The sequence below is a fragment of the Thermobia domestica genome, chromosome 1 (genome assembly GCF_964235325.1).
Source record: "Thermobia domestica chromosome 1, izTheDome1.hap1.1, whole genome shotgun sequence".
In the NCBI taxonomy this organism is placed as follows: domain Eukaryota; kingdom Metazoa; phylum Arthropoda; class Insecta; order Zygentoma; family Lepismatidae; genus Thermobia; species Thermobia domestica.
Genome location: NC_137454.1, coordinates 158184721 through 158201523, shown reverse-complemented (window position 1 = coordinate 158201523; position 16803 = coordinate 158184721). Strand labels below are relative to the sequence as shown.

The 16803-nt window shown below is 36.4% G+C and overlaps 1 protein-coding gene across 2 annotated transcripts in view; it reads right to left on the bottom strand.

Moving 5' to 3' along the window:
* LOC145690315 (uncharacterized) overlaps positions 1 to 16803 on the bottom strand; it is a 59794-nt gene that overhangs the window by 27776 nt on the left and 15215 nt on the right. Inside the window, exons 3-5 of one of the 2 annotated variants that reach the window (XM_081765097.1) lie at positions 13444 to 13544; positions 6532 to 6659; positions 4993 to 5259 (exon numbers count right to left, since the gene is read on the bottom strand). In XM_081765097.1, coding sequence (XP_081621223.1) covers positions 4993 to 5259; positions 6532 to 6659; positions 13444 to 13544 — 496 coding nt within the window. The remainder of the gene's footprint in view (positions 1 to 4992; positions 5260 to 6531; positions 6660 to 13443; positions 13545 to 16803) is intronic. The other variant, XM_081765106.1, reaches the window with a different exon arrangement.

Here is a 16803-nt window from a genome sequence, read left to right as displayed (position 1 = left end):
AGCGTGATCGAGATTAAGAGTGAAACAAAGAACTTGGCAGGTTGCACTTGAAGGTAATGGACTTATAGTCAGCGACTAATACAAAAATTTGTCGAAATAAGTCAATTCTTCAACAGAAATCACAACATAATGCTGTCACTGCGTTCGCATGGAATGACTGTCTGTTAAATTCTCTGAATCGGAGGGAAGGACGGTTTTTGTGAGTGGATTCGACGGATATACAGTGTTTCAACTTAAAATGTGATCACACCTATCGACGAGCCATGGCGGACAGAAAATATTGAAGTGAGTAATAAAAGTATACTTACGAATTCATTACGCAAATGGGGCGACTAACGTAAAGAAAAGTTTGTTTATCTCAGGTACGTTTGTTCGTTTCCAATAAATGGCACTGTAATATGTAATTTTGTCAGTTTTTTTTTTCTTTCACAGATTGCATGATGTGGTGAGAACGTGATTGTTAAATAACTTGTGTTCAATTCATGAAAGTAGGTGATGCTCTCGTCTATTTTCGTAACACGCCTTAGGTCTTCGCCCAGGTGATTCCCGTCCGAGTCTGGACCGTACGGTGAGGTGCATCGCGCCTTCCTTGAGCGATTGTCGTGGGGACGAGCTTTCTGAACCCACAAATAAAATAGTGCAAAGCTATATTATTTGGGGGCAAAGAATAGAGAATTCTCCGCGGTGGCCGGTTAAGGAGGGTGGGTACCGAACAGCATTATGCTGGACCGTAATACCTTCCCGTAGAACCCTTCTGAGGTAAAAGTAAGTAATCCTATTTCCCAAACTAAAACAAAATTTGCTTCTTGGAAACGTATGTTATATCGCTTATAGCATTATCTCTCATTTTAATTCTTTATTCTTCTTATGAATAAAAATGGAATGGAATTGAACTGTTAATCGCTTTCCACAAGCGAAACGTAAACTTCTTGGAAAAAAGTATAATGCACAGTTTAAATGCTAATCATTGATGAAATGAAAATGAAAATAAAATGAAATGAAATGAAATGAAATTGAATTTGTCCATCATATGCATGAAAATTGAAATTGATTTCTAGATAAATTTCAATTCACTTTTTTGTTAGTTGTAGAATTAAACAAATTCATTTTTCTTCTACGGAGACTTCCCTTTCTTTTTCAACTTTCTTTTTCACCTTTTCTAACAATAGTAAACGTCTTGAAAACGAGATTCTGTAGGACGGGCGGGCGTGGAAAGATTTCCTATGAGCTGAGACCTACGGGAAACAGGCCATCTACTCTATATCACAAAAAATGTCTTCTAAATAATACTGAAATAAGTTGAGAAAATCACTTCTTTCCCTCCTCCTACACACACACCAGTCTCCATAGGCGCGAATTTAATGAAATTCAAAGTATGAGCGATAGAACCGGAAATCAAATTCATGTCTCCGGCTTACAGTGGTAACGCTCTAATAGACTGAGTACCGATCTCAAGAGTGCACATGTAGCTTGTCAGAGAGTAGACTGGAAAACATAGTGGTTACTAGTAAGCTCAAGGCTCGAGATGCATTCCAGGCCCGGCCATTCATTTTTTTACTCTTCACATGCCATTATCTTTTAAAAAGAATACTTTTTTAAGCTGAGACCTTGTTAAATTACTTCCTCGCGCTCGAAAGCAGTAGACTTCGTTTTAAGATATAATTCACAAACAACTTAACAAGCACAAAAATAATTACCCGCTTTATATTGTTGGTTGTTTTAGAGTCTACCTGCAGTTTTTGTTTGTTTGTTTTGTTTTAGATCAAGGCTATATGAACGTAGATTTACGTGTAATGTATTATTTGAACCACATAAATTCTCATTGGGAATCAAGTTGGCTTCCCGTACAAAAATGGGAAAGTTAACGATTTAAATAAAAGAGAACCACACTCACTGCCTTACAATTAAATGGAAACTGAAAACTGTTATTTTCTCGAAAACTATTCTAGCTATGTTGTGTGTGACTCGCAGTTGAGCACAAAAGCTAATAAAACAATACTTTAAAAAAAAAATAATAATAAAAAAATAAAAAAAATGCAGTTCCTTTTCTTTCAACTTTCACGTTTACAAATAATTTGACTTTTACACACGAAGTTATATCTTCATAACACCTTTTTCAAAAAAAAAAAAAAAAAAAAAAAAAAAAAAAAAAAAAGTAAAATGGCTTAAGTTGGTGACAGAAAATTATGACTGAACGTCACACAGAAACTTTATTCCTTTAGCCCCCTCGTCCTACTTTTCGTTGATACTGTTGCCACTTTTGTTCTCTTACTCTTTCAATTTGGTCATCTGTTCCATAATGATAATCCTATTGACTTGCTGATTGTTGGTTGTGGCATAGATGTATTGCGCAACCTAATTTGATCACCTTTCACATAAAGAATGGCGTTATGCAGAAACGGATCAAACAAAAATTGGAAAATCAAGTTATCGTTGGTTGGGAAAAAAAAAAATTGGTTTTATTAGAGTTCGTTTAAATAACTTAGATACTTAGTTCCCAACTTAAACAAGACGAGTGCAAAACAAAATGTAAGCGCTGGCTCGATTTTGCGTAAATCCATACATAAGAGAAAACTTAAAATAACATATTTTACAGCCTTCTTCAATGAATCTTTAATGAACAATCACAAAGAAAAATGGGCACACAGATCTTATTTATTCTTCTATCAATAACTTATTAACGGGTCGATAAATTTTAACGGTTTTCTTTGACATGTAAAGAACTTAATTCTCTGTACAACACCGTAAACAATATTCCAATCACACAATTCGTTCGAAAATAATTGACAAAAGATATGTAGAGTATGCATACCCCTTTTAGTTAATCATTAGACAATAAGGTTGAGATTATGATGCGGTGCTTAAAAGAAACTCGCAGACCGTACTATAGAAGATCATAGGTCACTATCATAATGAAAATCATCAATAAAATGTTTTAGCCTGTCTCTCGTAGAAACACTAACAGAATTTCTTATGACAAATGGAGGAAATAACCGATTTTACATCACATCAATTTCTCCATGTGCGTATTTAATGATATAAAAAAAGTAAAAGAGCCCACGAATTGACCGGTAATCAAACCCGGGTCTACTTCTTATCGTGTCAGTGTCAATTCATTAACCATTACACTACTCAATTCGCGTTCTGAACAGCCATACTTTGTATCACTCTTGCAGTTGGTGTACTATAAAAGAATTGGTGTGATATAAAATTGGTTATTCCACTCTCCATTCCATAATTATATATATATATCTCCTACTTGTGATATCTAACTCAAACATCAGAAGTATTCTGTAATAAAGACATTGAGTTGTCCATGAACAACAGCAATTGTGTGATACAAGTCACGTTACAGAAGGTCAATTCACATAAGGTGGCCAATTTTACAGAGCTGATGGCGAGCACAGCTTAGAAGGAACCAGAAGTCAGTAGCCCGTGACTACAGTAGTGAGACACGTACAACGCTGTGTGGAAGTTGTTGTGGTGAACAGCTACTATGTCTGTTAAAGTGACACCTTATTGGGAAGGGTACATATGTTCACTTTCTGATGCACAATTCAGTGCGTCAGTGATTGTGAAAATGTGTGCTGCAAGGGGCAACAACATCAACAGGCGTAGGGGTAGCAAGAGTAAGCCAGCGTTGTTAAAGCACCGGCCCTAAATATCAACATCAAGTCGTGAGAGTGAAAAGCAAACGGGTATGGCCAGCCAGGACACCACGCGTTGTGAGAAACATCAGGACATCAACTGTGAAGGAGAACCCATCCCCCCAACGCAACCTTGCCACCTCATGCAGGATACCACAGAGCACAGTGTGTCGTATCATAAAGGACACTTTGGGACTGAAAATACGTCGTAAGGCGATGAGGCATGTTATCACCAAGGCAGAGATTCACGAACGCAAGAAAGTTGTATGAACAGTACTTCTCAGGTGGCAAATAGCAGTGGGCTATCACTTTGAATGAAGCCTAGATCTACCTTGATGACACCAATAAGCCCAGGGCCATTTTTTATTCACCACATGATGCGAAGGGCCGCGGCGATTTCGTCCGTGAATGTCGCGAGAAGTTTTCGAAGGGTTCGTGGTGGTGGCAGGTTTCTTCGCCCGTGGGAAGTTGCCAATGCATCGTGTGGATTCAAAGGCCAAGGTGAATGCAGCCTACTTTCAAACGAATATCATGGAACAACGCACATCCCGCAGTTGTATGGCAGAGACACCCGGAAGGTGTGGACCCACATGGGTATGCAGTCACACTGCTCGAAGTTCTGTCGCGTAATATTGGTGTATGGCTACGGAGACTGGTGTGTCTGTTATACCCTTCTGGAGACTGGTGTGTCTGTTATACCCTTCTCGTCCATACCTGTGAAGTCACCAGATGCGTCGCCGATGAATTTCTGCGCCTTTGGCCTTCTGAAACAAGGCTTCGCGCGAAGATGTTCCACCACCACAGCAGGGCTCTGGAAAGCTTGTCAAGCGGTGTGGTCTACAATTCCCCTCACACACCTTCGACGCGCACTGCTTCAGTAGAAATTGCGTTGCAGGGCAATAGTCCAGCCTCGTGGCCACCACATCGAGCACAACCGTTGGTGGGGGAACGGATTATCGTGAGCAGGTGAGAACACAAACTTTGGCCATCTTAGGTGAATTGATCTTCTGTATCTGAGTGGTTGAGCACAAACTTCAAAAGTGAAAGAATGTATGCTGTTCAGGGAACGGAATAAATAGCTTAATCATTATCACATCGACACGGTAAATCGGAGATCCGAATCTGATTCTCGGTCCAGTCGTGCAATTTTCACTCTTTACATGTCAATAACGGAATTATTTTATTTATTCCGAAAATAATGCTTGTTTCAAACATTTTCACGTTTTCTTGTTATCATTTACTTGCACGTTGCATTATCTTCTCATTATCTTTTGTGTATATATAATAATCAAGCGGTATCTTGTGTGGTATTTAAACACAGTCTATACATACCACAGAGACAGACCTGTTCTGCCTCAAGCTTCCTCTCGTTCTTCTCCTTCAATTTCTCTTCTTCTTGTTTCTTCAATATTTTCTTCTCCTGAGCCTTTTGTTTCCAATATTCATCTTTCCTTTTCTTCCACGACCAAAAAGCTTCATCAGCTTCTCGTAATTTTTTACTATCTACAGTGTCTTTTTCAGCAACAGACTTCTTCTTATCTTTGGGTTTTTCTTTCTGTTTCTTCCACTGAAGAAATTTTTCTTCCGATTTTATCCTCTGTTCCTCTCGCTTCTGAAAAATAAAATAAATCTATTCATTGTATCCGTCTCACAGTGCACTGAGGACACCAAACACTCTTACCTCACTGTCCATTATAATGTTACCTATACTAGGGTTGCCAACTTTGTTTTTCAGAAATAAGGAAGACTGTTACAATCGCTAGGCCATGATGCTTAAATTTAAAACATTTTACGACATAAAACACATATAAAATGGTTGTAGAGTACAGAGGTTTTTATTTAAATCTGTATTTACTTAGATCTTTGGCAGAAGCCTGAATTTTCGGGTTTTCCCTACATATTCTCTACAAGTGTAGTCAAAATTCGTAGTTGTTTGTAATTCAGCTTTTACTAAACCTAAATTATACCAGTTTCTAGTATCAGACTATTTGTTCATGTAAGAAAAAATGCATTCGCTGTGACCATTAGATGAAACAGGTTGGTTTGACTCGTGAGCGTTCACTTTTTCCCTCTTGTCCCTGTCACTGCAGATACCCACAGTATTACCATCACTATGGATAATATACTCGCATTGGAATCAATAGCGCGAAGACAACGATCTCAACGTTAAAATATTCTTTAATGTGCATAAATTACGCAACCAATTTCCTCTAAAAGTAAGGGGGTAGATTAAATAACATTTAGTTCCTCTTTATTATTTTTTTGTTTTACAATAGAAGATACATGAGCTTTCAGATTAAATCATACCGAGAGACAGATGAAAGCTTAACATACATGAGCTCAAGGATAATACGGAAAAGCTGGCAACCCTAACCTACACATACACTTCCAATTTTTTTACGGATCTGTAATTAAAAGGTTAAAAGAAATGTACCGGTATAAAAACAAGATGATATGATCTGCAGCGTATGTTCACTCTTGTCAATAAACGATATGTGCTTTTATTTCACGTATTGAAGTGACAGTAACCATGATCCGATATCCACTAAGCAATGTGCTGCAATCTACATTTCATTCTCATATAGCCTCAGTGTTGAAATGAGACGTTCAACTTGAATAAACAGTAATATATTGAAAACTGCCATAAAAATTGCCGTCACCAAATCTCAACTTTTGTATATATATATATATATATATATATATATATATATATATCATAGGCCGTTCAGACAGTGTGCGAGACAATTTTAGCAGACAAACCAAAATGGTTTTCGGGACATGTATAATAAAAATTGAAGTTTCCTTAAAAGACATAAGATCAGCTGTGTAAATAGAAACATTGAAATAAGAATTATCAATATATCACGCACAAAATATAAAATACCTTTTCTATCATTGATTTCAACGCTATTTCTCTCTTCTCTTCCTCGTCTTTTCTTTTCCTTGCTTCCTGTTGTTTTCTAAAGTACCATTCCTCGTACACAGCGGTAGCCAGAGACTCACGATCTAAATCTAGACATTGTAAAACAGAAAAATAAGAAACAAGCAGTGTTAATTAAATTAACTAAATAAAACAAATATGATATTCAAATATACCTTGCGGCTCTAATCTAAAACCTCCTACTTTAGGCTGACTGTATGAAGAGATTTTTATGGCCAAAGATATTCAGATCAGAAATCAGAATATAATTAAAAGAAATTAAAACTTTGCTTCTTAAACTTTGACTAACAATTTATATTGCTCGGTTGGAAAATAAAAAGGTTCACAAAACGGGTTGAATGAAACATGTTCAATTTGTACCGGTACAACAACTTTTTATTTGCTCATACTTCCTGGCCTCAGTTCTACAGAAATGCAAATTACTGTTGAAATGTCTCGAAATAACCAAAGAAAGAAATATAAAGTGCAATTATTATCACGATTATTATAATTGTGGCACGTTATGAAAGCACTGAAATTGTAAATGAATATATCGAACTCGATGAAAATAATAAATAACAGATTAGGTTGCTTGATAAGTAAGAAATTAAATGTCTGAATATTTGTACAATTCATGCTCGTACAAGTACGGCATGAAAAAATAAAAGGATATACGTATGTTTGTATACAAACCAGAATTTTGTACATGTGTACGGCGACGATGTTTTCGGAAATACTGTAATTGGAGTTTGTAAACGAAATGTGAAAGAAAGAAAAAAAGAACTTATTGAAAACAAAGTAAAATGAGTAATTCTTTGTTCTACGCTTACATGTTCAAAGGATTAAGCAAAGAATGATTTCACAAATAATGTATGAAAGAAAAAAAAAAAAGCGGCTAACGAACACACTACACTACATTCTCGCTAATCTGGTGATTTCTTGCAGATTAATTTTAACAGAATAATGTAAGGTCAGAACATCATCCACTCTCATTTGATATGATTCCTGGCGAGATTAAGTTCCAGTCAGTCCTGGATTGTCAACACCAAAAATTCTGTGCTGTAATCAAGAATCAAGCTCGCACCGCGCAGCTACACAGACGCTAAGCATTCAGCTATATTAGAGCATCACGTGTACGTGGATATTTACTACAAATACACTAGGTTGATCAGTAATTTAACTTTATTTCACGGCTTTCTAAAATTTACCAACGGAAGATATTGGCCAATCGTCAGAAGAAAGTGCACAGATATCATGGTAAAATCAAAATAAGATACTACGTAGTAATCGTGGCGTATTTACGATTTTGTTTCGGGGGGAGGGGAGTTAGTCTAACTTTGTTCCTGGAAATGTCAAAATTCTGAAAGATATTTCATTTACTTTAATATAGTAAATACAATTTTGGAAGCCCCCCCCCCCTTAAATACGCCACTGGTAGTAGTATTCAAATAATTTTATCGCGTTTGGAATCAATAAAATTTTAAAAACAATGAATCACAGCGAAGAAATTCACAGTTCATTTCTTAATATTATTGTTTGTTACAACTATTGATTTGCTATTGTAATTTAATGTTACTCTTTGTTTATTTACAGGTACAGTGCAATACTAGGTTCAGCGAAGAAGATTCTAGTTTACTGGTCAAGCTTCGTTAATCGTCGAACGAAATCTTCTTAAGGAATACACACACAGAGTGAATGTGTACTTCGGTAACAATAATAACATTAAGTTACTTCAAAGACAAGTTACTGTAATAAAAACTGTATAAATTGACCAGTAAACTAGAAGCTCCCTGACCAACATCGCATGGAGGAACCACAATGAAACAGCTTTCGTGCATCCAACAATACACTGAGAGGAACTACAGGGCTGAAGTAACTAAATATTTCTTCGCGACACACCAGATATCGTTAAGTGATACTTGGAAATTCTGAGGCATGCTCTTCAGGTAAGAAAATAAAAATAACTACTACAGTAAAAATAAACATAATATTCAGATTATACACTTTTCGCTGAAACCAAATTCTTTAATCTACCTTTGCTACTTTCTTCAAGAATGAGTATATTAAGTTTTCTTAAGTTTAAAGATCATAATAGAAATCGTTGAATAAAAAGAAGAAGAAGAAGAAGGTTATAATTTTTAGTCTTCCAGTATTTACAAAATATTACTTGATAAAAGAGACAGTTGTATGACTCAAGTGTTAAGTGTTGTTTACTGCTGAGTAGTTCGTTGCCAACCTGCATAATGTTATAATTGATTTTGTTCGAAGTTCAACGATTACAGCACTGCTAATACATAAGATAAAGATTTATAGTTAAATGTAGAATCCAAACCAATATATATATATACTTCCATCAGGAATCGAATTCGAGTGCCTCCCGAGTACGTTAACTTTTTACAGAAGCTCAGCTCAATTTACGATTAAAGCAAGAAGAGTTCAATTCGTACTCAATCTCATGATTTTAAAAGGATATAATCAAAATCATGTTCAACTTTTTTCAGAGCCAGGAACTTAAGTGTCGAAGAGTTACATTTAGTCCGACTACCCATTTAAAAAATAAGATTCTTTCTACAATAAATGCAATTTTTTTATTTCTCACTAACAAGCTGTTATACGTAATTCCTATGTCAAGTATTTTATTTGATTCTACAAATTTTGCTAAACCACTTCGTTACAGCTATTTAGCTCAAGTATGTGAAAATCTTAGGTTAGTAATAAAAATAACAAGATCGACGATATATACACACCTGAAGCAAAACTGTTAAATTTTTAAATTACTTATCATCTTTGTTTACTATCCAGTTATTCTATTCAAGAAAATCACTGGTCTAGTGACTAGTGCTCGCCTTTGCTGTACGTGGTCCCGAGTTGGATACCCGGTAGGAGAGCATTAACCTTTTTAAATTCTCGCCTTTTTAGGCGTTTTTCTTGAGTCTCAGATAATCAGCAACAGCGTCATCCCTATTTATCCTAGGATCATGGTTTATACCTCGTTTTTCTCAGAATGGAACAGCCTTTTAAACAGTATCACTTACATGTCCCTATAATATGCCAGAAGAGAATTATTTGAGAGAAAATCGGGATTTTTTACCAAAAGAAAAAAAACTTCTTCAAAGTTTGGGCCCCCCTGAGGCTCTACCGGGTCTGCGCACAAACCTCCAAAAATTTGGAAAAATACTACGTAGTGTACTAATTACTTGTGACAAATTCGAATTTCCTGTCTTGAATAGTAAGGGCGGGAAAATGTTTTACCCATGTTGAGAGAGCATCAAAAAAACGCCCAAAATTTCCCTAACATGCACTCTACAAATTTTAAAAAATTTCTGACACGCCCCTAATAATTGTAAAATTATGGTTCATACGTCGTTTTGTTCAGAATAGAGCAGCCTTTTAGATGGTATCACCCGCATGTCCCTTGGATATCCCTAAGGAGGGAAAAATTGAGGAAAATAGGGATTTTTGCTGAAAAAATCCCTTTTTTCCTGTTTGGTGCCCTCTGACCCGGCCCTGGGTAAACATAGAGATCCAGAAATCACTTTCAAAAATACTACGTAGTGTACTAATTCCTTGTGCCAAATACCAATTTCGTATCTTCAACACTAGGACGGGAAAAATATTTTTCTCTTCTCGTAATATTCCCAGAATGTTCCAGAATACCCTATATAAATTTCAAAAAATTCTTGGCACGTCCCTAATTATCGTAGGATCACGATTCATACACCATTCTCTTCAGAATAGAGCAGGGTTCCAGATTGTATCACCCTCATGTCCCTCGGACGTCCCTAAGGAGAGAAACATTGAGTAAATAGGGATTTTTACTGGAAAATCCCTTTTTTCCCGTTTTGGGGCCCTCTAGTGAGGCCCTGGGTAAACATAGAGATCTGGAAATCACTTTAAAAAATATTACTTATGGTACTAATTACTTGTGCCAAATACCAATCTTCTATCTTCAATACTAAGGGCGGGAAAAATATTTTCCTCTTCTGCGAATATTTCCGAAATTTCCCATGGATACTATACAAACTTCAAAAATTTCCTGACACGTCCCTAATTATCGTAGGATGGTGATTCATACGTCGTTCCCTTCAGAATCGAGAAGGATTTCAGAAAGTACTACTGAAATGTCCCTATCATGTAGCCGAGCAGAGCAAGAATCGCGAAAGTGGGATTTTTGGTAAAAAAAAATCCCTTTTTTACCCTTTTGTCCCTCTGAACCCCCCTTCTATGTTGACGAAAAGATCCGAAAAAATTCTCATAAAAACTAATTGGTCCACTGATTGTTTAGGGAAAATTTCAGGATTCTAGGATTAAAGAGAAGCTCACCAAAAAATGTTGAAGTTAGAACTCAGTAAAAAAAGGGAATTTGTAAAATGATGAAGTCATACCCCCCTATGTTCTGACGCTCGGAAGTGTATAGACCCTTCCAAGGCTTTCTTGAATGCCTCCTCTCGTGGAAAATTAAAAAAAAAAAAAAAAACTAAATAGCATTCTTAGTTCTCTTTTGGTTTACGGTGGTTCAGATTCTACCTTAAACTGTAGGTCTACGTCTCATATACCCTTGGTGCTGAAAGGTCTACGTCTCATATACACTAAACTTCAACAAACGACAACTTTACCTTGTCTTAACTAAGTACTTTGAACGAAAGCAATGGCGTAGACCAGAGAAAATTCAGGAGAATTTGCAAGATTTTTTTTTTTAAAAAAAAGAAAAGTATACTTAATGCAGCTAATTATGGAGTTGGTGAAAACGCGTCCCTTATGTAATATCATAAAAGTACCTATGTTTTTACAGTCATTGGCATCTGGTTAGATTTAGCAAAGCTTGGTTTTCGTCGTTCTATTTTATGTTGATGTAATTCATTGGATGATTGTCTTTGAGACTAGCCAAATGAACTATTACAAAGTAGAAACGAAACTTAATTGAAATATTTCTTAAAGAAAGAAATCGACATATTTTTAATCAAATTATTAAAATAATAAGCTAAATACGTACTTCGTTGATTGCGTTTGTCAGAATTTTTCTGAACGGTTTCGACTACTTATTTTGTGACCTTTTTCCAACTTAAGCCAACATGAAGACTGAATCACTTTATTAACATATTTTACACTTTTGGTTAAAGTGTTCTAAAACTGACGTTAAGTTTCTTCATAAACCGATTATTTACGCAGAAAAATATTTTACGATGATTTAGTTAGAAGAACTGAAAGGATTTTTTTTTTTTTTTTTTTTTTTTTTTTTTTTTTTTTTTTAAAGAGACCTACAGACACTAACAGTGTGTATGTATCTTACTCGCTGCTTCTTGCACCAGAAGTGCAAAATATGGTAATAAGGTAATTGGATCCTCATGTCAGTGACTTAACCTTATAAATAAAACTATAGAATAAGTAGTCCAAAGAGATCAAAGAAACTCTTACAGACACAACCAACGTAGTGTTTTACTAATGGTAAATTAAACTCAGTACTGCTACTCAATACTAAATATTTAATATTGCCGAAATTTTCGACGTGAATCCCCATCTTTGTCAGTGATTTATTTATTTGGATGAACTCACACTGCTGATCCAATCACGTCTCATAATTTGCATTATATAATGAAAAATCTCATTTTAGGTATGGTAAAGCTTACCTCTAACATTCTGAAAACAAAATACATAAACCATACCACGGTGAATAGTTGGTTGCAAATATAAAGGATTCAACTACAAGAGTGTTTCTTCTACACAACTGATGTATTATTTTCACTGGTAGTTTGAAATAATACATGTGGCTTGCTTCAAAATTTTATAGATTTTTGCATTATATAAAGGAAAAAATCGATTGAACTAGCAGTGTGAGTTTATGTTAATAAGCAGCTGATGGAGGTGGGGGTTCGTACAAAATATTTCGAACAAACTCCATGGCTCTGGATAAGTAGAGTAACAAATAAAACACAGTTCCGACCAGAGTAGAATGAAATATATTAAAAACTATACTTACAAGGTGTTTCAGTTTCAAGGACCTAACGTCCTCTTCATCAGACACAAACACTCTTGTGTGTCTCAGAGTGTTTGTGTCTGATGAAGAGGACGTTAGGTCCTTGAAACTGAAACACCTTGTAAGTGTAGTTTTTAATATATTTCATTCTGCTCTGGTCAGAACTGTGTTTTATTTGTTAAAATATTTCGGCATTACTAAATATTATTTCTGAGGTTAAATTACTACTTGTAATCATGCGTCAGTTTAGTTCCTTCAGTAGTTGTTTCACTATGTTTTAATAAGTTAATTTAAAAGTATAACAGCAATTCAAGTCCTAGGAGACGACGTGGAAAGATGGGATTTATGATGGACAAATAAAGAATACGGCTTTCGTGGCTGCCCTCCGTTTCCACTTTTATTTCACCAATCATTATCATTGTAGTCACCAGCAAAAATTCATAGCTTCCCACTAACTTAAAAACACTTCGAAGCAGAATGATCTATTTTAGTGCACTCTTCGGCACTACAGGCTACATACAAAGAATACATTCTCCATACGACGAAGAAAATTATTTATATGGGCTAGTCTATCTCTAAGTTATCAGCAAAAAGAACGTGTACGGAATGTTCGAATCTGTACGGTTGAACTGTTTGTAGAGACTGTCTAGACTACACACTGATAACACTAATACCGTAACACAAATAGTTCTTAGAGCTCCTCCGTGGCTAAGCGGTTAGCGTACGCGTCTTTGGCGCGGAAGACCCGGGTTCGATTCCCGGCGGGAGCTCATGTGGTTCGGATTCCACGTTAATCAGTAGGTCCACGTCTCATATAGCCTCGTTGCTGAAAGGGACGCTAAACTGAAATCAACTCAACTCAACAAATAATTATCACTCTACTATTATTACTCCATACTTACTTAAATCTCCGCCCTCGAGGTCTGACTTAAGTAAACTATTCTTTATAGATTCCAAGGAAACAGTTCGTTTACGCAGTCTTGTGGTAAAAGTTGGACCAACACTGAAACGAGAGATAAATGTTTAATGAAAATTTTATTTAGTATCTGGATCTTACAAGAACTATTTTTTTTCCGCCATAATATGTTGGCAAGTTGTTTGTTTGGACACTCGGTCGAGTGTTATGTGTTCCAAGCAAGCGTTTTAGAAGCAGAGAGCTATAAACATAGTATTGCAATCACATACATAAGTAATATCAATTAACAAAACAAAATTTCTTAGTAAATGGATTTACAATATGTAACCTGTTAAGGTTGTGCGTGTCACAATTATTATACTTAACTGCTTAAACAGAGAACTTCTGACAGCTTTCAACTATATGTATTTCTTTGTTTACTAAATAATTAGGAATTATGACCATGTTAGCCCGTCACATACGAGGGATGACGTCCCTCGGATATCACACTATCCAAGGAAGGGGAAGGAAGGAAGGAAGCGGCCTGTGACCTACATGTTAGGTACCATCCCGGCATTTGTTTGGTGTGAATGAGCAAAACCTCACTCAGGATGACTGGTCTAAAAAAGCTTTCACACATTTTCGACCGAGTGTCCTCACTGGGAATCGAACCCGGGACCGGTCGCATAATTATTTACAGAAACTATCATATGTTCAAATGTATACGCTAAAAAGAGACTAACAATTATGCATATTTATTTTTGTTTTCTTTTCGTTAGTATACAACAGTCAATTGCACTATTATTTATATTTGAGTTTCATTATTTGAATTCTTGTCACAATTCGAGGGTGTGGCAGTTTTCGTTTTCTCCCTTCTTTACCATGCCATAAAATTATTTAATCATTTATTTACAATTATCACTCTTTCTTCTGACTAAAGACAAACCCATGGGAAGATGAACCACAGAATAAATTTCATTAAAACTGTGGGTTCAGGTCTCATACAGCGTCTGTGTTAAAAGGGACACTAAACTCTCTACCTTAGCAATCACTATATTTCAGCTGTCAACAGAATACCTATTACATAATTATATCTACTACGAAGAACATTTTAGTATTCTTTGTCCTAAGAACATAAATTAAATACAGCGACAATTGTAAAATATGTTAATTTTAATTATCGCAAGTTAAAAACTTATTCTGTTTCTGAGAGAATCCATGGGGAGCGGTTCGATTACTGATGAGAATTTTATACTATTACACTGGCCGACGTCAGTTTAGTTACAGAAAGGAAAACCTCGAAATTGATAGCCGTTTTACTACATTAGCTCGTATTTTGGCGTTATGCATTGTTGCCAATTTTGTCATTTTGTAGGGACGGGCTTCAGTTGTTATCGAGGTAACCGGTCTGACGATGCTATTTGAGTAAGAAATAAATTAGATTTCACTCAGTTGGCGACAGATAGAACCCCCCTTGTTGTTGGCATATATATAACAATGAATACCGGGAGGACGGGGATGATTGAAATGCTTGACACTTGTGTTCCTCCCCCTCCTTTGTTTGTTTGTTTTTAGACCACTGAAACCGGTTTAAAAAATAGAGTCTATGTGGCAACAATGAGCGGCACGATGACGTGGGCGAAAAAAGCGCCGCCGACTTCGCCGTTATTGCGTGGCTCAGTCTTGCTCTTATGCATTGCAGTAAGTAATCTCTCAAGTGTATAAGTATTTTGTTGGGAGAATTGACTTGGAATTTTTACGTCAGTAACTTCAGTTTTATTTTACCGTATTTTTAGAACTGTTTGCCTGTGTTTTCAGTATTTTTTAGTGATTTTATTGAATAAGTGGTTGTGCTGTTGCTGTAAGTTTCGCTTTCCTGTGCAAAATGTCAAGTTCTTCCCGCAGAGGATGTAAAAACTTACCGGACAGATTTTGTTATATCTGTGGCGTATTTATGGTTAAGTCGCAGACTAGATCGATAAATGATGACGTTAGGAAAGCATATTATTTTTATTTTGGCTGCAAGATCGGTGATCAAGATAAAAGCTGGGTCCCTCATGTGTGTTGTTTGATGTGTTATGCGACTCTGACTGCCTGGCTTAAAGGAACCAAACGAAGGATGCCTTTTGCTGTTCCGATGATATGGAGAGAACCCCAGAATCATTATGATGATTGCTATTTTTGTATGACGAATACAGCAGGAAGTAACAAGAAGAAACAACGTACCATTGAATACCCAAACTTGCAATCCGCGATCAGACCAGTGCCCCATGGAGAAAATTTACCTGTATCTATTCCTCCGAAAGATTGGGAAACTATCGATATTACAGCGCCTACAGGATGCGATGAGGACACCAACTCAATATCTGCAGATGAAGATCCGAGAGACAGTTCCTTCCACATAAAAGATGAGCCTCACTTCATCTTACAACTTGAGTTGAATGATTTAGTGAGAGAGTTACAACTTTCAAAAGAGAAAGCTCAACTTTTGGCTGCTAGACTCAAAGAGTGGAATTTACTGGCTCCTGGAACTACTTACACCCACTATAGGAAAAGGAACGAGCCCTTTTCAGAATACTACAGAATGGAAGGTTTCCTTTGCGTATGCACGGACATCAATGGCCTGATGAACGAATTAGAAATTCTACATGATCCATCCGATTGGCGTATTTTCATAGATTCGTCTAAGTACAGTCTGAAAGCAGTTTTACTTCATAATGGAAATAAGCTGCCGTCTATTCCTGTGGCACACTCTGTTTCGATGAAAGAGACTTACGAGAATCTCGCACTCATTTTAACTACAAAGAATATGGTTGGCAAATTTGCGGAGATTTGAAAGTTATTGCAATATTGCTTGGTCTGCAAGGTGGATTTACAAAGTACTGTTGTTTTTTGTGTCTTTGGAACTCAAGAGCCACAGGAAAACATTTTTCACAAAAAGAGTGCCCTCCCCCCCCCCCAGACAGACATTTAAGCCCGGTACCAACAGTGTCAAGTATGAGCCTCTGATCGATCCAGCCAAGGTGCTGCTTCCACCTCTTTATATTAAGTTGGGCCTCATGAAGAATTTCGTAAAAGCTATGAACAAAGAAGGTGAAGGATTTAAGTATCTTAGACAGTGTTTACCAAAACTAAGTGATGGTAAATTAAAGAAGGAGTTTTTACAGGACCTGATATTCGCAAACTTATCCATGACGAATTGTTTGAACAGAGTTTAAACGACAAAGAGTTAAATGCCTGGTGTGCTTTTGTTCAAGTTGTAAACGTTTTTTTTTTTTTGGGGGGGGGGGGGCAAAACTAAAGCTCAAAATTACGAGGCTCTGGTGCAGCAACTTCTGGTCCCATAAGAAGCTCTGGGATGTCGCAT